Source organism: Zootoca vivipara, chromosome 5, assembly GCF_963506605.1.
Source record: "Zootoca vivipara chromosome 5, rZooViv1.1, whole genome shotgun sequence".
NCBI classification, from domain to species: Eukaryota; Metazoa; Chordata; class Lepidosauria; order Squamata; family Lacertidae; genus Zootoca; species Zootoca vivipara.
Genome location: NC_083280.1, coordinates 36,085,318 through 36,106,698, shown reverse-complemented (window position 1 = coordinate 36,106,698; position 21,381 = coordinate 36,085,318). Strand labels below are relative to the sequence as shown.

At 44.9% G+C, this 21,381-nt stretch overlaps 1 protein-coding gene across 2 annotated transcripts; it reads left to right on the top strand.

Annotated features, from left to right (window-relative positions):
• Positions 1 to 3,929: 3,929 nt before the first annotated feature.
• STK25 (serine/threonine kinase 25) lies at positions 3,930 to 21,366 on the top strand. Of its 2 annotated transcripts, none has more exons than XM_035133930.2 (12): positions 3,930 to 4,053; positions 4,951 to 5,062; positions 10,155 to 10,385; positions 11,476 to 11,532; positions 11,967 to 12,075; positions 13,035 to 13,192; positions 14,435 to 14,620; positions 14,858 to 15,003; positions 15,550 to 15,664; positions 17,272 to 17,343; positions 19,350 to 19,486; positions 20,183 to 21,366. In XM_035133930.2, the coding sequence occupies exons 2-12, from the start codon at positions 5,033 to 5,035 to the stop codon at positions 20,220 to 20,222; spliced, it is 1,281 nt and encodes a 426-aa protein (XP_034989821.1). In that variant the 5' UTR covers positions 3,930 to 4,053; positions 4,951 to 5,032; the 3' UTR covers positions 20,223 to 21,366. The 2 variants fall into 2 exon arrangements, with proteins under 2 accessions (XP_034989821.1, XP_034989822.1); XM_035133931.2 differs by lacking the exon at positions 3,930 to 4,053 and adding an exon at positions 4,081 to 4,476.
• Positions 21,367 to 21,381: the final 15 nt, after the last annotated feature.

Below are 21,381 nucleotides of genomic sequence, written 5' to 3'. Positions count from 1 at the left end.
GGTGGATCACGTTTAGTCAAAACTCTCCACTATGACCTGTCCATCTTGGGTGGCCCTGCATGGCATAGCTCATAGCTTCTCTGAGTTATTCAAGCATTGATCCATGAAGGGATCGAGAACTCCCAGAAGTGCAAGCTGGATTTCGAAAGGGCAGAGGAACCAGAGACCAAATAGCAAACATGCGCTGGATTATGGAGAAAGCTAGAGAGTTCCAGAAAAACGTCTACTTCTGCTTCATTGACTATGCAAAAGCCTTTGACTGTGTCGACCACAGCAAACTATGGCAAGTTCTTAAAGAAATGGGAGTGCCTGATCACCTCATCTGTCTCCTGAGAAATCTCTATGTGGGACAAGAAGCTACAGTTAGAACTGGATATGGAACAACTGATTGGTTCAAAATTGGGAAAGGAGTACGACAAGGTTGTATATTGTCTCCCTGCTTATTTAACTTATATGCAGAATTCATCATGCGAAAGGCTGGACTAGATGAATCCCAAGCCGGAATTAAGATTGCCGGAAGAAATATCAACAACCTCAGATATGCAGATGACACAACCTTGATGGCAGAAAGCGAGGAGGAATTAAAGAAGCTTTTAATGAGGGTGAAAGAGGAGAGCGCAAAATATGGTCTGAAGCTCAACATCAAAAAAACCAAGATCATGGCCACTGGTCCCATCACCTCCTGGCAAATAGAAGGGGAAGAAATGGAGGCAGTGAGAGATTTTACTTTCTTGGGCTCCTTGATCACTGCAGATGGTGACAGCAGTCACGAAATTAAAAGACGCCTGCTTCTTGGGAGAAAAGCAATGACAAACCTAGACAGCATCTTAAAAAGCAGAGACATCACCTTGCCGACAAAGGTCCGTATAGTTAAAGCTATGGTTTTCCCAGTAGTGATGTATGGAAGTGAGAGCTGGACCATAAAGAAGGCTGATCGCCGAAGAATTGATGCTTTTGAATTATGGTGCTGGAGGAGACTCTTGAGAGTCCCATGGACTGCAAGAAGATCAAACCTATCCATTCTTAAGGAAATCAGCCCTGAGTGCTCCCTGGAAGGACAGATCGTGAAGCTGAGGCTCCAATACTTTGGCCACCTCATGAGAAGAGAAGAATCCTTGGAAAAGACCCTGATGTTGGGAAAGATTGAGGGCACTAGGAGAAGGGGACGACAGAGGACAAGATGGGTGGACAGTGTTCTCGAAGCTACGAACATGAGTTTGACCAAACTGCGGGAGGCAGTGCAAGACAGGAGTGCCTGGCGTGCTATGGTCCATGGGGTCACGAAGAGTCGGACACGACTAAACGACTAAACAACAACAACACGAGTTAGACTGCAGCAGTAACCCCAACTGCCTTGAAGTAATTCACACTGAATTCAATAGGCCTTATTTCTGAGTGGACATGGTGAGGACTGTTCTCTTAGGCAGCATGTGCCCTCTCATGCCCTCTCATGGTAACTATGAAGAATGACACTCATCTGAGTAGGATAGCACAGCCTACCGTGTTTCTCCAAAAATAAGACACCGTCTTATATTTATTTTTCCTCAAAAAAAAACCCACGGTGGCTTATTTTCAGGGGATGTCTTTTATTATTATTATTATTATTATTATTATTATTATTATTATTATTATGTATGGTTAAACTGCCTATCACTATGGCTTATTTTCGGGGTTTGGCTTATTTTCGGAGAAACACGGTATTATTCTATACCAGGCATCCCCAAACTTCGGCCCTCCAGATGTTTTGGACTACAATTCCCATCTTCCCCGACCAGTGGTCCTGTTAGCTAGGGATCATGGGAGTTGTAGGCCAAAACATCTGGAGGGCCGCAGTTTGGGGATGCCTGTTCTATACAGTACCAGGGGTCCCCAAACTTAACTGGCTTTGGCCGGTTCCTCCGGCGCCAATCACGCAGCGGGCCGGAGGGTGGGGGAACACGCTCCCATACGCGTGCACACTTACTTTTTCTGGCGCAGCGCGGCGCCAGAAATGGCTTCTGCGGATGTGCAGGCGTCATTTCCTGTGCACTTCTGGGGCGGCGCAGCACCAGAACTAGCTTGTGCATGTGTGCATGGGAGCGCGTTTCCCCGCCCTCTGGCTCGTGCGTGCACACAAGCTATTTCTGGCACCGTGCTGACCTGAGATGGGCAACCGCACTGCGGCCCGCCAGTAAGAGCGGGCGGTGGGGGTCGTCGGGGGTCACACAATTGGCTTGCACAGGCCGCATCCGGCCCCCGGGCCGTAGTTTGGGGACACCTGTTCTATACAGTATAAAAACTATAACACATATTTATTTATTTTCTTGCATTTATACCCCACCTTCCTTTCACTGGTCAGACCCAGACCTCAGTTTCAGCAAGGTTACCCCTACTTAAGTTTCTTCAAACTAATAGATAAGAAGCAGTTTTTAATATATTGGACAGTGCTCATAGATTATCCCATGTATATTCTAGAGCAGGGGCCAGCAAACTTCTTCAGCAGGGGGGCCGATCCACTGTCCCTCAGACCTTGTGGGGGGCCGGACTATATATTTTTTGGGGGGGGAATGAACAAATTCCTATGCCTCACAAATGACCCAGAGATGCATTTTAAATAAAAGCAGAAACATGCTGATTCCCAGACTGTCCGCGGGCCAGATTTAGAAGGTGATTGAGCCGGATCCAGCCCCCAGGCCTTAGTTTGCCTACCAATGTTCTAGAGGTAAAACTGAAGCAGAAGTAAGTTCAAAGGCCTGTAAAAGATTATCCCATATAACTCATGTAAGAGTCATGCATTTTCCGTCCTTCATTTGAGCAACCTTACCCTACTTCCTTCTTTAAACTGAGGACCAGCAAGACCTGCTAAAGCTGCCAGCCAGCTAGTCATACCAACCTGCCTACACTTTGTTTTATCGAAACCAAGTTGAATGTGCAAGAGCTTTATCTTTTAAGGTGTACACAACTCCATTTCTAAAAACAGTTCCAATATGGATATAGACTGGATTAAAAATGTTACGATGTTCTGTCTCCAAGCTTCATCTCATTTGCAAATCTGATAAGCATCTGCTGTATTCATCTAAGCCATTTCTAAAGAGATAAGCGGCACCGGGCATGTTAGTAAAGTGAAGGACAAGGGCCAAAAACATTTTTCCTTTTTTTTCTTTTTTAATGCAGATGACCAGGGACCAGCTGCAGTTCTGCCCAAAAGTTATGTGGGAGAATTAGCTGTTATCTTGGAAGTGAGGACTCGAAACAGGTGTTAGGTTTTTTAAAAAATTATTTAACAAAATTTATTTACATACTGCTTACTAGAACAAAAGCAATTTTAAAACACACATACCTACTAAAAACACGTGCCAAATAAATACGATAACATAGGCAACGTTCTACCAGTTATGAACTGCCTTATGATTGTCAAAGGAAACAACAGGTTTTTCCCTATTCTAGGCCCGTCAGAGACTTCCAGGATCTCTGTCAGAAATGTTTGCTTGAGATGCAAGGCAGCATTTGTAAGGACGAATGGAGCAGAATCGACGAAATGCTGTAGATTCACAGCTGATCCATGGTAGGGGTAACGGAGTTGAGGGAGCCAAGAGAAACACTATCACCGCACAAAGCAACCGTGAAGCCGACCTCTCCTAAAGCCTGTCCCCTCTCAAGGCTAAGGGATCGCCGTGTGACATTTTGCTTTAGGCGAAAGCTGCATGATTCAACCCCCGCGAGCAGAAGGCAGGAGGAAAGAGAGCCGGGAGCGCGCAGACCGTAGGAATGTTAACAGCAAAGCAGAACAAACTACCTTTCCCGGAAGCCCTCGCTTTCCCGGCTGCTTGCCCCACCTTCTCCGAGTGCATGCTGGTTTTGACAGTCCCTGGCTCGGCCGCTCCGTGGGGAGACGGGACTGCGAAAACTACCCCTCCCAGCAGCCCAGGCGGCGAGTTAAGATTCCTGCGCATGGCTGTTGGCGTCCTACTCCCTGCCTCTCCTGCAGTTGCTGTAACCGATTTGAGTATCCCGAGGTGGTTGCGCGCGGAGCCGCGATGGGTCAGCGGGGCGGGACGGACCCTCGGGGTGCAGGTGAGGCGCGGAAGACACCGGAGCGGGGCTGCTTCTCTGCGGGGAGGGAGCAGGGGCTGCTCGGAGCAATGCTGGCGGCGGCAACCGTTGCCATGACAGTTGTGTCTGGAGGCTGGGTGGAGCTGCTGCGCCCGGGGGCAGCAGGGGAGGGGGCAGCCTGGCCCCCCAGGCACCTCCTAATGGGCGCACACCTTAAGGCCGGGCCGGACCTGCAAACCCACGAGCCATTGAGGCAGGATTAGGCTCTCGTGTCTTTGCAAGACCATTCATAAAATCGTAGGGAAAAGGCTCCCCCCGCACCCCACCCTTTTTACGGTCCGGGAAGACGGGGAGGGCTTGCCTTGGGAATTGCAGCCTGTGTCGTGCTTGCTCTAAAGTTATTCTGCATGGGGATAGAGGCGGACGACTTCTCATGCACCAGAGGTATTGTTTGGTGTAATCTGTTTAGGTTTTGCTCTCTTAAGGGGCTTGGTCACGCTGAGCAGTAAACTCCTTCGCTTGGGCTTCACTCCCAGTGGCTAAGTTCCCTACACTTTGGGCCACCTGTTAAGTGTGCGTTAATAAAATATGGTGATGGCGTGTTTATCCCACCCTCCCTCCAAGGAGCTCAGGGTGAGAAACCTGGATATGGGCTTACCCACCTCATCCTCACAACTACCCTGTGAAGTAGGCTAGACAGTAAGAGAAGAAAGCGGGGGAGTGGAGTAGCTGGGCCCAGGTTACCTGTGGCACCTAATGTGTTGTCCATGATATAAGTAGGCTAAATCTCTTTATCTCGAATAGGGTAGGACTGCCTATGGAAACTGTTATTTGGCATTTATGGTGCAGTGGAGTCATTTCACAGGAGCTTTACAATAATAACTGGTTGCATTTTTGTTTTTGTTTTTTTAAAAATAGTTTAAGTGACCCGTAGAAGAGAGCACATTTTTAATTACTGTGTAAGAAGATTGGTGAATGGGTGTTGTGCTGATCTTCAGCCATGGCCCACCTGAGGGAATTTGCCAACCAGGTAAGTGAGAACTGGAGGCTCTTTTTGAATAAACTTAGGGCTTCTCTACGCTCACACTTGGTCAGTGCCTAGAATGCATGGGTCCAAGTAATTTTCGCTTGTCTCTTCCTTTTTAGGCACGAGTGCAAGAGGTTTTGCCTTTGCCGCACCATTTGTTTCTGGAAAACCCACAGTTTGGCGCTAAATCAGAACAAATGGCAATTCACAGAAAACACAATTTCTGTTTGTTCTGATTTCGTGCTAAGATGCCGGTTTTCCCAGAGGAAAGCAGTAGGGCAAACGGAAGTGAGGATGAACCCTAAATTAAACTAAAGCATACTCCCCATGACAAAGCTACCATACTATATGAGAAATTGACTAAAAGGAAGGCATCTAAGGTCATAGTAGTGTTGAATGATTTGTCAGTTTACTGATATCAAAATGAATCAACAGAAAGGCAATGCCTCCAAATGATACTGTGAATTTTATTAACTTGAAATACACGACACATTTTGGTAAAGCTTTATTCGGGAGCACTGAACAGTTTTCCATGTAGCCAAAAGGATATGTTAAGGTTATTATACTGTTTTGTAAAAAAGAGAATAACAGTACCACTTTGAGGTGTTGCCTCTTTTTTGCTATTTGGTGCAGCAGCACAATTTGCTAATTGTGCCCAAGTCTGGAATTTAGTATAAGGCACCACACACTTAGTACTCTTAAATAAATCTTCGCTTCCGTTGCATATCTGGTCTTTCTGGCTTGGTAGCCTTGGAAATCTTTTGAAGCTGAAGGAAGGGAACAGGATTTTTCTTGACTTCTTCCTATGATTACATCACCTAACTTCAGGATTTGGTGAAACATATTCTGCCTTCCTCTGCACTAGAGTGGAGGGCAGGCCAAACACAGGTAGTAGAATAATGAAGCCAGTACCAAGATCCTTCTGCTCAGCTGCATGTGAATGGAGTGAATGGCTGCAGCTGCTGAGAGAGAGAGAAAAAAGAAGAAGAGAAGAGGAAGGAGAGAGGAATGGAAGGCATGAGTGGTGGAAAGGCATGGAGGCAGAAGGTGACAGAACAAACCCAGCAAAGAAGAGGCTGGGGAGGAGGGGCTTGGAACAGTAACCCAACTCAGAAAAAGGAGGCAGATGAGCCAAACCTAGAGTAGAAAGAAAGTTGATGGAGATTAAAAGGGCCTGACTGAGAAGCTAGGCTTGGAAAGAGGAATTACCCTTGAGACTGTATAAGGCAGCTCTATGTGCTCCTAAACATTTGCATAATGACTTGTTCTCTTGAAGCACCCAGATTTGGTCATTTTTAAAATGCAACATGTTGTTCTACCTGGGTCCAATGTTTGTTACATACTTTGTTTTGTATGAAAAGCTGTGTTCTTCACACCTGTGTCATACCCTGATTCTTGGGAGAGCAAAACATTCTCTTTCCGCAAACTGGTCTACCATTTCCCATCAAATGGCATAACAACATTGCACATCATCTCAGAAGAATCTGAGCACAGTGGTACCTCATGTTACATACCGTCCCCCTTACAAATGCTTCGGGTTACACGCTCCCCTAACCCGGAAGTAGATGCCCCTTGTTGCGAACTTTGCCCTGGGATGCGAGCGGAAGTCGTGCTCCGGTAGCGCGGCAGCAGCGGGAGGTGCCATTAGCGAAAGCACGCCTCATGAGCAGTTTCCAGTTACGAACGGACCTCCAGAACGGATTAAGTACGTAACACAAGGTATCACTGTAGTAAGAAATATTTTTCAAAGTAGTGGGTGGGTACATTAAGTTTGTGTTTTTAACACATACTGTATATATTCAGGGTCTCTTTATATTCCCTATGATGGAATTTAAGGCTGAGAAATACTGTATCAGCTTTAACCACTTCACCAAACAATATCTGCTTTCCCTCCCAGCTTTCTCTTTTACTGCCACAATGTACAGTGGTACCTTGGTTTAAGAACAGCTTAGTTTATGAACAACTTGGATTATGAACACTGCAAACCCGGAAGTAGGTGTTTTGGTTTGTGAACTTTGCCTTGGAATAAGAACATGTTCCACTTCCTGTTGAGTGTGTTCCATTTGTAAATTGAGTCCCCCGCTGCTATGGGAAAGGACGCCTTGGTTTAAGAATGGACTTCCGGAATGGATTAAGTTCGTAAATCAAGGTACCACTGTGCATGGCAAGGATGAGAGGTCAGAGAGATAGGCAGGAAGGACCACTGAGGTCACTACAGAAGGCATAATTTTTCAAGGCTCTTGTTTCTATTATTCTGTGATCAGGATACATTCTTTGGGTGATTCAACCAATTTTTTTATTTTGCTTGGCTGCATCATGCTGCATCCTCATAAGTGTCTTTATTTGCCTGCTGTTTTTCATAACGGATCGTAACAATTTCCTAGGATTCCTTCTCTGACGTCGTTTCTCTAGCTCATGAGATGTTGCCTTACTTCAGCCTTCCCCAAGCTGGTGCTCTGCAGATGTTTTGTACTACAACTGCCATCAGTCCCAGCCTGCAGAGCTGTAGTCCAAGATAACTGGAAGGTTGGGGAAGCCTGATTTATTTTCTCTCAGTCTCTTGTGCTCTAGCTCTCTTATGCCCCCCCCCCCTGTTGCTCACATTTCACTTCCCTATATTGCCAGCAGGCATTCTTTCAGAGGCCTGTGCTGTTTGGGTGTTGCTATGGAGACAGGAGGATGTTTGGTTGCCCTCTTCTGTTCTGTTGACTGAGAACCCTATTAGAGTGGGGCTGAACTCAAAGCATGAGGCCTGCTCATACCGTACTTTGAGCGGGTAACTGCCGTCCTTGAGTAGGAGAGGTTGTTTATCTCTCGTACAGTGTCCAAAGGTTTCTTAATGGCATCTTATCAGTTTAATTACTAAAGATAAGAGGCCGTTGCCTTTGCCTCAGATTGAAATCTTGGGAAGAAGGGGAACTGAAACAGGTGTGGTCCTTTTTGATGACAGATTTATAAGCGAGTCTGTACTATTTCTTCCCTAAGCAGCACATATATACACACACACACAGAGTGTGGAAAATCCATAAACAGGGACAGCTTGTAATCCGTGCTTCAAAAAACAATTCTGCACCGGGGGGAAAGTTACACTGGTATAAGCTAGTTTTCATCTTTGGTGTAATTACATTATTTTTTTCAATCAAAGGTACTCCTAAGCACAGTTTACTAGAGCTTATCTTGGTTATAGGGCAGAGAAGATAGGTGCTGGGGTGGATATGACAAAGCCTCTCCCAAACTTTTCTAGTATTCATGTGGTATCTGAGGCAAACCCTGGAGAAATAGCAACTGTGGGGTGAGGCTTCTCGGATTGAATGTGGCTCACTCTCATTGTCTTTGTGATGGGGCAGCTTTGTGTATTTGTTTGGGAAATTAAATCCTCTCGCCAACTTTCTGGTATCTCTGCTGCTGTCATTCCATATCAGGTAACCCTAACAAATTTATGATGGTATAAGCTTTTGTGGGATGGAGTCCACTTCATCAGATCACTTCCGCACTTATTCCATAAGAAATTTATGAGACATTTAGGTTGTGCAGAACTTGTGTTGTTTTTGCTATAGCAGGCTAGCACAGCTACCCCTCTAGATGTTATGAATGCTAAGTTATTTTTAGCTCTTCTATTCAGTGTTTTCTAACCTTAACAGGAAACATGGTAATGTGGTTCAGTGTTATCTCCACATTGCAGAGAGATACTAGTTTGCTTAAGGTTACCTAGCTGAGTGTGTGGATTAGGCAGTATTTGAAGCAGACTCTTCCTGGTTCATGATTCATTCCTGGATCCCTTTGACGCACTAGATACAGATGGGCAGGCACACTCTGTAATAGTTTGATAGCGCTGGATTGTATATCTAAATGACTGTCTAGTTTCCAGTAACTGTCTTTAGACGTTTCAGATGCTGGAAGCTGACCGTATTTCAATGGTTGCAGAAGCTTCAGGTCACTTTAAGGCTCAGGCTCAGAGTGCAAGAATGATATCAATATGTGTGTGGTGGGGGGTGAGGCCTACTAAATTCCTAAAGTCTTGTTGGTACCACAGTGGAAACCCATCAGATTTCAACAGATCTTAATTATATTCCAGTGCAATTCTGATATAGGTGGAATTGCAAATTTGCTACTGAATTCTAGGCTTTTCCAGAATCCTAACATCCCTACTAAATATTTGTTTCCACTCAGAAAGTCAGAATTCAGACAGGTTGGAGATATACTGAACATGGGACCAACTTGCTGCACATACACAGAGGTGCAGATGATAAGCCTTTAGGGTACTTCTAACCCTTGTGTCATGTTGGGAAAGGCATGGCTTTGGTGTTGGCCTGTCAGGTACACTAGGGCAGCAGTTCTAAGCAAGTCTACTACCGGTAGGAGCAACTTATAATGAACTCACTGGGACTTTTTCATGATGGAATGAGTTTAAGAATGAAGAAAAACCCTGCTCAGTCAGATTAAACAACCAGACCACCAAGCCTGGAATCCTATACAAGAAGTGGCCAAGCAACAGCTTTCAGGAAGCCCACAAGCAAATGCTGAAGGGACTAACCATATTCTGTTGTCCCCAGTTCCCAGTAACTGGCACTGGGAGACACATTGCCCCATGAACATGAAGGTTCTTCCCAGCTATCACTGTAGTTGATAGTTTCATCCTCCATTAACTAATCTACTCTTTTAAAGCCACCAGAGCTAGTGGTGATCACCAGGCCATGTGGTAGTGAATACCATAAGTTAACGATGTATTGTGTGAGGAAGTTGTCTGCTTTGACTGTCTTAAATGTTTATACAGTAACTTTTATTTGGTGATCCTCAGTTGTCCTAATATGGCAGAAAGAGCAAAATTTATCTATCTCCACATCATACATACATTTTTGGGCTGAGCTCCTGTTGCCCTTATAATGAGAAGTGAGCCCTATGCTAGATGATAGAATGGCTCTAACAGATGAATCATTAAATCCCTGCTATTTATGATGATTATGTTTATGAATTACCCACCCTTAACCCTAAGGTCCCAGGGCAGGTTAACATAAAGTGCTACAGATTATTTTATCTTACTAGCTCTCTCTCTTCTTCTCTTCCCCCATCACCCCATTTATTCCTACTGACTCAGCACTCTCGGGTTGATCCAGAGGAACTGTTCACAAAGCTGGAGAGGATCGGTAAAGGATCATTTGGAGAAGTGTACAAAGGAATTGACAACCGTACCAAGGAAGTGGTAGCTATCAAGATAATTGACCTAGAGGAGGCAGAGGATGAGATTGAAGACATCCAGCAGGAGATAACGGTGCTCAGCCAGTGTGACAGTCCCTACATCACCCGCTATTATGGTTCCTACTTGAAGGTAACTGAAGCTACCAGGGCAAGCTGCATCACAGTGCTTGCCCCCCCCCCCACACACACCATAAAGTGTCCTCAGTGAGTCTTGTGGCTGGGACATTAGTGTGGCAGTGGGTGTGGAGGAGTGAGCATGGTAAGAGGATTTTGCCTTTGGAGGCCTTTCTCCTTGGTGCAATCAGAAATGTTTAACTAAAAATTCTTACAACTGGCACGACACAAATATTTAGTGACTTAGAAATTTGACTAATCTAAGTAAAATTAAAACTCCAAGAATTAAAGAGGAAACACCTTCCCTGCTTATGAGTTGCAGACTCTTCATTAGTGTTGTCATGAGTTTGAGGATGCCTGAGTGTCATGATAATCAGCTACAGTATCAGCAAGATAAAGAAGCAAACTACAATGCTGGGCAATATCAATACTTGCTAGTATCGCAGTTGGGACGTAAGAGTCCTGCTGGATCAGACCAATGGCTCATCTAGTCCAGCATTCTGTTCTCGCAATGCCAGCCAGATTTTTATGGGAAGACTGCAAGCAGGACACAAGTGTAATAGCACTCTCCTGTTCCCGAGCAACCGGTTCTGAGGCATACTTTTTCTCATACTAGAATATAGCTGTCATGACTAGTTGTTATCGATCACATTTGAATTATTTCCCATTCAACTGTTTACTACACTTAAGTAGCAGTGTAATGGAGAAAGCTGGGCCAGAACCATTCACCCTGACCTGCCACTCTTCTTACGGTATTATTATTATTATTATTATTATTATTATTATTATTATTATATAGAAAAGGATTTAGAGATGTCCTTTCACCACAACAATCTACAGGCTGAAATGGAACAGTCCACCAAAAGCTGCAGCTTGTGATTACTCATGTAATTCAACTCTGAGAAAAACAAAAAATATATCACTAGATATGTCTAGATATGTGGATCATGCTAACAAGCACTTCTGGTCTCATTGTGACATGTGAGAACTGAATGAGGAATACAGGGCTGCCGTGTTTCTTCCGCTGTTTTTAAGGCAAAACCAGGGTGGGCTTAATATTGAAGTGGCTGTCACTGCTTTCACACAACACCTTGTCTAATTTACAGGGCACCAAGCTTTGGATAATCATGGAGTACTTGGGAGGTGGCTCAGCACTGGATCTAGTGAGTACCTTTTTGTTATTCAGTTTTGATACCTTAACAAGATTCAGCCTGGAACATAGAATTAAAAGTAATTCCACATTGGTTGCATGCAGTACCATCTCAAATCCACATTCAGAACTGCCACCCCCTGTAGACTCCCCATATCATTCAGCAAAATACATTTGTGCCAAGTGGTTATGAATGAACAGCTCAATACTTAATCAGTAATCACAGCCCAGCTTGGAGCTGCTGTTTGATCCCGCTTTAGTTCATGTACAAGTTCATGTTTACATAACTGCATTCTTCTTTCCTCTCTTTTTCTCTGATCTCCATGCAAATGGTTTTTCCTGACATCTAAGTTAAAGTTTGTTAAGCATGGAAGACTGAGCGACTTCGGTTTGAATATATTAAATGTGCCTCATTCGGTAACCGTCATTCCTACACTTCTCCTGTAGCTCAAGCCTGGACCTTTGGAGGAGACCTACATTGCCACCATTCTCCGAGAAATTCTAAAGGGTTTGGACTATCTTCACTCTGAGAGGAAAATCCACAGAGACATCAAAGGTCAGTCTTGCAAAATACATGTCTTCCATTCCCCCCCCCCCTATCAGTTCTCTTATGAGGCAATTGAAACCACACATACTTGCTTTCACCGACAATCTCAGGTGTCTATGCTAGAATCCCTCCCTCCCCATTTGCATTTCTGTGATCATTCCTTAAATCAAGAAGTAGGAATTCTGGCAGTAATTTGTGCACTTATCAGAATAGTCTGAAGACTATCGGGACCACTAAGGCGGATTTAGTTCTATAGCCAGGCCTGAACTCAGACTGAGAAGGGTGTACATCAAAAGTGCAGAACAGATGATGGAAATTACACTTCCTTATGCAGAAGGCTACAGGTTCCCCACCTGTGGTCTAGATAGTAGGTATCCTCCAGGACTGCCTACAGCTGCTCTGCCACTACTTTCTCCAGTAACTTGGCTATAAAGGGTAGACTTCTTGAGGAGTGGCTATAGCATTAAGACAGGCACCCCCAAACTTCGGCCCTCCAGATGTTTTGGACTACAATTTCCATCCTCCCCGACCACTGGTCCTGTTAGCTAGGGATCATGGGAGTTGTAGGCCAAAACATCTGGAGGGCCACAGTTTGGGGGTGCCTGCATTAAGATACAGAAAAGGGAAGTAAAGCAGGAGAGTGGGCTAAGAATTGAAAACAAGGTAGGGGTTAAACAAGCTTTGGTGGTTCATACAGGGTGAGAATATAACCCCTTTGCCCTATTTGCAAAGCCATAAGGGATTGGGTTTAGAAATAGCAGGGAGGATCGAGCCAATTTTTGGGATGCTCTGCCTTCCTTTGTGCAGTTGCTAAGGCACCGTTACTATCTTCCCCTGTACTAAACCAGGAATTAACACAAAACATGTTTACCGGGGCTTCAGAAAGGCATCGTTTCTTACTGCAAGATAACTTATTGTATTCCCCTTTGATTCAGCTGCCTTTATTATTATTATTTTTCTATGAACAGCTGCTAACGTGCTACTTTCAGAGCAAGGTGATGTGAAACTAGCTGACTTTGGTGTGGCTGGCCAACTGACAGATACCCAAATCAAGAGGAATACCTTTGTTGGGACTCCTTTTTGGATGGCACCTGAAGTCATCAAGCAGTCAGCCTATGACTTCAAGGTGAGCTGAGAGGAGCAGGTGAAAGCCTACTAGAACCCTAGCTCATCATTTAGAATGCATGTTACATTGCATTATCCTGTGTTCTGCCTACGTTAGAAAGAAAGGTGCACATAGGTGGGAAAAGTTTGCATGTGCTTCCAAGTCTTGCTATACACATAATTGGCCACTTAGTGCCCCCTTCAGTTTTCTAGTGAAGGATGTGCTTTCTAGGGGTGCATGTATGTTTATGCATACATTTGCACAACTTTAAAGAAATCTGTTCAATGGGTTCTCCTAACCCTCTGGATCAGATTTGGGGAGGGCACTGGGTGCACATGGGGGGAGGAGAGGTGGGGAAGTGCTGTTGTGCAATCAGGAATCCTTGCACTAAGAGAATGTGTTAGTTGGATCCCATCCTAAAAGTCAAATTCATGATTAGAAATGCAGCCTGCTTTGACAGTGAAAAATACCCAGATCCGTGGTGCAATCCATTGGGTTTAAAGATGTATTAAAACAGTCAGTAATATGTATTTCTTTAAGACTTCGTACCTGCCTTTCACCACAAGATCCCAAGACAGGTTACAACAATATAATACACAGTGACAAAGAAACAAAGAAACTGTTTTGCTTCAACTGGAACAAAACAGTATTATCGTAATTCCCTATGTAATTTATATACTGTAATTTAAATGCTTGCTATTCACAAGTTGTGATCAGAGCTTAACTGCACACCCTGTAAAGGCAGCCACCTTTGTATTAGAAAATGAAGAGCACAAAAAACTTCTTGCACTCTACAAGATTTCACATCTAAGAGATAGTTAGCTTAATTATAGGACTGCTTAATAAAAGATTAAAAAGAGAGATTTTAAATACATGTTTAATCTCCATGTCTTATTGCTGTCCAACCTACAGCAGTCTGACCTTCTGGATTATCTTGTAAATCATAGGCTTAGTAAAAATGTTTTGCTCAGACACACGTATTCAAGAACTTCTAAATCTGTGACAACCAGAAATAACTTTACCTTAGATGTCGTTTCATGTTAGACATATGGATCAAGGAGACGCCCACATGATAAGCACACAAGTTGTCACTCAATCACATACAGAAGTTGGGTAAATACGAGAGGCAAGTGAATGATTTGAGTCTCTGGAGGAGTCCCCTTTTCTTGTGAATCAGCATCAAAGCTCAAGGCAATGCAGTGTTGGCTTCTCTGTGCCATGGTAACACTGAGTGTTCAGAGATCGTTCTCATTTTTCTTCCAGGCAGATATTTGGTCCCTTGGAATTACTGCTATTGAACTGGCAAAGGGAGAGCCTCCAAACTCTGACCTGCATCCTATGAGAGTTCTCTTCCTGATTCCCAAGAATAACCCCCCGACGCTGGAGGGACACCACAGTAAGCCCTTTAAGGAATTTGTGGAAGCCTGCCTTAACAAGGACCCCAGATTTGTAAGTGTTGCTCCAGCCTCTTCTCATAAGCAGAGCCTGAGTGTCAGGTCAGAAAACCTGGCAGCTGCTAGCCAGCAGAGCTCTGAAATGCTTGTCCTTAGAGATGAACCAGTAGGGATGTGCAGAGAAGGCCTTAGTCAAGTTCAAAAGACTCCTTGGAAAGTGGCAGTGGTAGCTGTCCACCTTTATGGTCTGGTCCCTGCCAGCTAAAACACCTTGTCTCTTGTGTTTGTGCAGAGACCCACTGCAAAAGAATTGCTAAAGCACAAGTTTATCACACGTTACACCAAGAAAACATCATTTCTCATGGAGCTGATTGACCGGTACAAACGCTGGAAGTCAGAGGGGCATGGTGAGGATTCAAGCTCAGATGACTCTGACATGTATGTATGTTTCCATTTTATTTTAAAAACATTTATGAGCTGCTTAATTTTTTTAAAAAAAACTTTGAGACTTTTGTCCTACTTTGAGAATCTTTCATTTCCTCCCCTTTCTCCACACCTGAATAATCAGGGTGTGATTGCTCAGTTGTCACTGAGAAAAGTTTCTGCATATTTTTTATTTGCACCGATAAAGCCTGTAAGGTGGACCAGTAAGATTTTATGTAGCTTGTTGAGAAGTACAGATGGACACAAAAAGCAACATATGATTTGTCATGCTGGCTGCTTTCAGTCTTTAAATAAGATAATTGCATGGTGACATGGAATATATGAATACCCAGTTCTGGGCTATGAGTTTGGTATCTATTGGTACCAAGTACATTTTAGCCCCTTGATAATGTTTGGAAAATGCAAACATTGAGTTTGCGTTTAAGTGAGATTAAGCTGGAAAAGCCTGCAGTTGGGGAAGCCCTGCCCCCCTGCAAATTTTGGCACTCCTCTACCCAGTGTTCTTTGAATGAAATGCACTTTCACTCCTCTTGTTTCTAGTGATGGAGACGCAGATGAGAGAGATCAAGGGCCGATCTGGACTTTCCCACCAACCATTCGTCCCAATTCCTTGAATAAGCTGCACAAAGGGATGTCTCATCATGGGTCCCAAAAGGTCAGTGTGGTGTCCATTACCGCTGGGGAGCAGAGCCCTGAGCCAGCAGTGGTCACTCTGAGGGACTGAGCAGCCAGTGTGCGGGAATTGTAGTGTTTCCCCCATTAACCCTGATACTGTCAAAGCAGAACGTATCTTGCTTTAGATTTTGGAATCTGCTTATTCTGCTGTGGTTTTTTGTTAACTCATGGAAGATTCCCTTCAATGCAGTGGAGCTAGAATGCAGGTCAGGGTTGGGAAACTTTTTTTGGACTGGTGGACCGGATCATTATCTGTCCGCACCTGATTGACAGATGAGTTGTCCCTCCCACCTCCCTTGTGCAGTGCTTCCTAACCACCCAGTAAGGTGCTTGGGGACTGTAACGCACAAAGCTTTGCCAGCTGCCAAGTGCCAAGCATAGGGAAACTGCAAGAAATACGGTTGGCAAACCTGCTTTCTGTAGAGATTGGCTGTGTGATTGAGTTCTCCACCCAAGCTGTGCCTCTACCTGCCCCACACCTGAAGTCTCATCTGATGTCGGGTATGGGGCAGCTGGGCATGGTTTGAGGGAAATGGCAATGTTAGACACATTGGGACCTGTAGCAAGCCAGATTTGGCCCACGGGCTGGAGGTTTCCCATCTCTGATAAAGGAAGTTTGCTACAAAGAGTAATTCTGCTGTTAGTTGCTGCTGCAAAATGGTGTAACACCATACTCTTTGCATACAGGTTGCTACTCCTGCCTGTGCCATTTATCTGCCTTAGGCTTCTCCTAGGGTCCATGTAGGAGCTGTAGCACAAACTGGAAGATTCTTAACGGATGCTATATCTACTTTGTTCTTTACTGTTTCTGCTACCGTGTTTCTCATATTTTAAGGCATCCCTACAAAATAAGGCATGGCAGGATTTTCCTGAGGTGGAAAAATATAAGGCATACCTCGAAAATAAGCCGTGCCAGGTGGTGGTAGGAGGTCTGTGGCAAAGAAGGATTGCTGCTGCCGCGTTAACCCCCGGGACCTGGCTGCAGCCTTTGCTTGCCGTGCGCGCAGCCCCAGGACCTGGCTGCAGCCTTTGCTTGTCGTGCACGCAGCCCCAGGACCCGGCTGCAGCCTTTGCTTGCCGCGTGCGCAGCCCCAGGACCCGGCTGCAGCCTTTGCTTGCCGCGCGCGCAGCCCCAGGACCCGGCTGCAGCCTTTGCTTGCCGCGCGCGCAGCTCCAGGACCCGGCTGCAGCCTTTGCTTGCCGCGCACGCAGCCCCAGGACCCGGCTGCAGCCTTTGCTTGCCGCGCACGCAGCCCCAGGACCCGGCTGCAGCCTTTGCTTGCCGCATGCGAAGACCCAGGACCCGGCTGCAGCCTTTGCCTGCTGCGCGCGAAGACCCAGTGGGAGCAGGTCTGTGGTCTATACAGATACCGGTACTTAATTAAAAAATAAGACATCCCTTGAAAATAAGCCATGGTGTGTTTTTTTCAGGAAAAAATAAATATAAGACGTGTCTTATAATATGAGAAACACGGTAGTGGCAGTGGATTAATGTCGCTTGTCAAAGCAAAGCATTTTAATAGACAGGTTGAAAGAACTGTTCAGAGTCATATTGAATAGCATCCTTCTTGTCCCTCCTCCTATTAGCCTGCTGAGCCTATCAAGCGGCAACCACGGTCTCAGTGTCTCTCTACTCTTGTACGTCCTGTCTTCGGAGAGGTGAGGTGGCAGGGTCTGACTTTTTTCTAATTATTATCTGTAACATATGAAGTGTTTCTCTGAGGATGTTAGGGTAGAATGATGAGTAGGAGCTGACAACCAAGTGATAGTAATAAATGAGACCTTTTAACCTTGTATGGTGATGCTGAAGTTTCTATCTTCATCTCGGTTTTTGGAGATGAACAGGTAATGGCTGTGGTTCTGCATGGTGAAATGTGGCTGTAGTCCAATTCAACATTTTCATTTGGGGAGAAAAACACTCAAAACCCAAATAAGCAGTTGGTATCACCTAATACAGGATGCGGGTGGCGCTGTGGGTTGAACCACAGAGCCTAGGGCTTGCCGATCAGAAGGTCGGCAGTTCGAATCCCCGCCACGGGGTGAGCTCCCATTGCTCGGTCCCAGCTCCTGCCAACCTAGTAGTTCGAAAGCACCTCAAAGTGCAAGTAGATAAATGGTACCGCTACAGTGGGAAGGTAAACGGCATTTACATGTGCTGCTCTGGCTCGCCAGAAGCAGCTTTGTCATGCTGGCCACATGACCTGGAAGCTGTACGCCGGCTCCCTCGGCCAATAATGTGAGATGAGCGCCGCAACCCCAGAGTCGGTCACGACTGGACTGGTCAGGGGTCCCTTTACCTTTACCTTTTATCACCTAATGTAATATGTGAATGCACGTTTTAAGCTATCAGCTACTCAGATGTTGGTGTCCAGCGTCATACCATAATGTGTTCTTTTCTAACAAAGGTCATTTCCTTCTAGTTGTGGAACTAGGAATAGCTATTCCTTTCCCAATTTATTAGAATTAATCTTTTGCCCTGTTCTGCATCCTTATGATGTGGGAGGCAGCTTGAACTCTGCAAAAGAGGTTGATCCCTGGATTATGAGCCAGGATCTGTGAGGACAGCTCAAAGCCACTTAATTTGCACAGCTGATGAAGGGGAGAGTTATTGAACCAGACACGTTAGGTGGTATAAGAGAACAATATATGGTACAGTGGGCAGGGATCAGACAGGAAGTAATAAGTACACAGGGCCAGAGTACTTTAAAGAAGAACATGACTACAAAACATGCACACCTTGCTATATCCAGCATCCAGGCTTGCTGGTCTACATTTGGTAAAACGCAGCTGCGTGCATTAAGAAAGCATTGTGTTGTTTAGCTGGAGTTGCAAGCTTCCCAGGGACACTGGGCATCACATAGTGAGTGAAGCAACTGGGTGCAGTATAGTGCTGGGTGGTTGATTGCATACTCTTCCCAACAGCCACAAGGCATTTGGGGAGATTTAGTTCCATATGGCTTTAGGAACAGGATGCAAGTTTCCTGATATCTAGTGTGCTTAGTTATTACAGCAGTGGCCCGCTCCAGTGAGCCGCATCCAGCTCCAAATCATCATGTGTCACTTGAGCTCGTCACTTACTGTAGCTTTAGGCAATTTTTACAGCTAGGCAATGTTGCTGTTGCTGCAGCTGATTAATTCTGTATTCTGCTTGTTCAAGGTACTGTTTAAATTTGGCACCATTACCAGCCACCAGCAATAGCTTGCTAATCGAAACCGTCTTAGGCGCTAATAGAGACCTTTCTGAGTTTCTCTCCTACAGGAGCTAAGTTGCAACTTTGTGTGTCCACTCAGCCTTGTCTAGAATATTTCTGTGATGGGTGGTTGTATTTGTTTTGGGGAATCAGACCTATGCTCCGATAGGGGAAATGCTGTTTGTAGGAGAGGTTATTCCTGTTTATTCCCATTTCCGCCTCAGGCCCCTCCCACCTATGGAATGCAGCCTCCAAAGTTTGACTCCAGCCCTTGGCATGAAAGAGGTTCTCCACCCCTGTACTGCTACGGCCTTAGGGGCTGTGGAGCTGGTCCAAATTCTAGAGATGCCTGTTGTACTTCTTTATACAGCAAATGTTTTTGCCTCCCATGAAAACTGACATTAAGGATTTTGTGCTGCTACTTAGAGCTTTCTCTTGTTCCAAACATTTTGCTTTCCTCTAATGTCTTGGCAGCTCAAAGACAAGCACAAGCACACTGGAGGCAACGTGGGAGCCATGGAGGAACTGGAGAATGCCTTTAGCTTAGCTGAGGAGTCTTGTCCAGGAATCTCTGACAAACTAATTGCACACATGGTAGAACGAGTGCAAAGGTAAAAGTTCTGAGCGTTGTTAATGTGACAATTTATTTTGGGCGAGGAAATGGGCTAGAAGGAGTATCCTTCATCTTGCCCCTGTACACCTTTCTCTAGTGCTGCTGTTCTTAGCTGGGCCCAAGATAAAGCTATTTGCTTAGGACTACATACTCTGCCCTAGGTGACTGTCTGCTATTCTGGTCTTTTGATTGGTGGTTGTGTGGGATGATGAAATCTAAATTATGATTATTAACTGTATTTTGCTACTGTCCTTCACCATAAGGTCCCAGGGTAGGTTACATCTACAGAAATACAGGCAACAACTGATTTACGGTACATGTGTCCAATTGATGTGTGCAACCCTGCAACCCAGAAGTGACTGGGAAAAAGGGCCGGGCTTAGGCATGCTTCACCATCGCATGCCATGATGTGGAACACAACCCCCCACGCAAATCGAGGGTTGCCTGTTCAATGAAAACTTAACCCTCAAAATACAATTATTCTGGGCCAATTAATTTGTTAGTACATGGCCTGGGGCAAACATCTGCATCACCTGCCTGTTAAATTGGGACAGATGAGTTTTTGACAAGGTTGCTATTCCTTGTTTATGCTTGAATTTGAAGAAAGTTTGTGTGAGGCAGACAGCAAGAATTTACTGTGAATAAGCCTGATGCATATCCGTTCTCTCTCTCCCTCCCTCCCTCCCTCTCTCAGGTTCTCACACAGCAGGAACCACCTGACTTCAGCACGCTGAGGCATCATCTTTGTTACTCATTGAAAGGAGGGTTGACTTTTCCCACCCCAGCTCCATAAGAACTGCATATTGAATCCATCGCCATCTGCTGTTGGATGTTAACATTGTGCTATGGATTCCCAGACATTTCAGAGCCTTTGTGTGTGTTTCATGACGACCCTGGATGGGATTTACAACACAACTGAGAATGGACTACTTTGCAGAGCCCTAGGAGGGTAATTTCTACAGTGTACTTCATGGAGGTTTTTAATTATATCCCAATTTCTCTCAGGTCAGACCTTGTTTCAAAGCAAAATCCTGACTGCTGGAAAATGGAAATTCAGATAAACACATTCCAAAAGGGAAAAGGTGGGACTGTGTAGCTCCCTGCTTTGGCAAGAGGTATGTGTGAACATGTTGATCAGCAAGGAGGGATTATCACTACCCAGTTAGGTGGGCATATGCTGGTGCTACTGAACCAATATATTTGCTTAGAGTTTCTCCTCAACTATTAGAACAGGAAGATTGGCCTAACAGTTGCTGAGACAGGTGAAGCTTGCCTTCTCCTCCTCCTGTGTGTCTACTTGCCCCTTTTGTGAGGTAGGTTTGACTGCTGCTTGCATTCTGCTCTTAGCCCATGTTTCACCAGCAACAGCTTGGAAAAGATGTGCTCCTACTCAAAGCCTTTTGCTGCTACTTATTATCTTGAGTGTGAACACTCAGTATCATGGATACATTCATATCCAATTCAAATAGTTTATCAAGAGTATTATGCACTTGCTAAAGAGGAAGAGAAGCTAAATGCTTAACTACATCTACAGTGTAAAAGGATTGTGGTATACTCTTAAGTCTTCAAACTTTATGGAAGTTTGCTGTTCTCTGAAATGTGACTGCAATTCAGTAAAATTTAATTACATGTGTGGTGCCAACAGCTGGAGGAAGTTCTAGGTGATGATTCTAAAACTTACCCTGTCTCTTCTGAACTGTTCATTCAATTGTGGACTTGAACAGTACTTCTGCCCAATTTATTTATGGCCATTATCTCTGGTTCTGGCTGAGCCTCCTATAAATACCATAAGCATTTGAGATTTCCAACTAGTTCTTCCTCTTCAAGAAAGGAAGGTCTACAGTAGTCACACAAATTGACAGTAGTCATATTGAAAAGTGTCACCTCCTAAAT

Excerpts from the sequence above, each read along its gene's own strand:
- STK25 (XM_035133930.2), top strand. The coding sequence starts at position 5,033 with ATGGCCCACCTGAGGGAATTTGCCAACCAG. Across the intron at positions 10,386-11,475 it reads ATTATGGTTCCTACTTGAAG|GGCACCAAGCTTTGGATAAT; the intron begins GTAACTGAAGCT and ends TCTAATTTACAG. Across the intron at positions 12,076-13,034 it reads AATCCACAGAGACATCAAAG|CTGCTAACGTGCTACTTTCA; the intron begins GTCAGTCTTGCA and ends TTCTATGAACAG.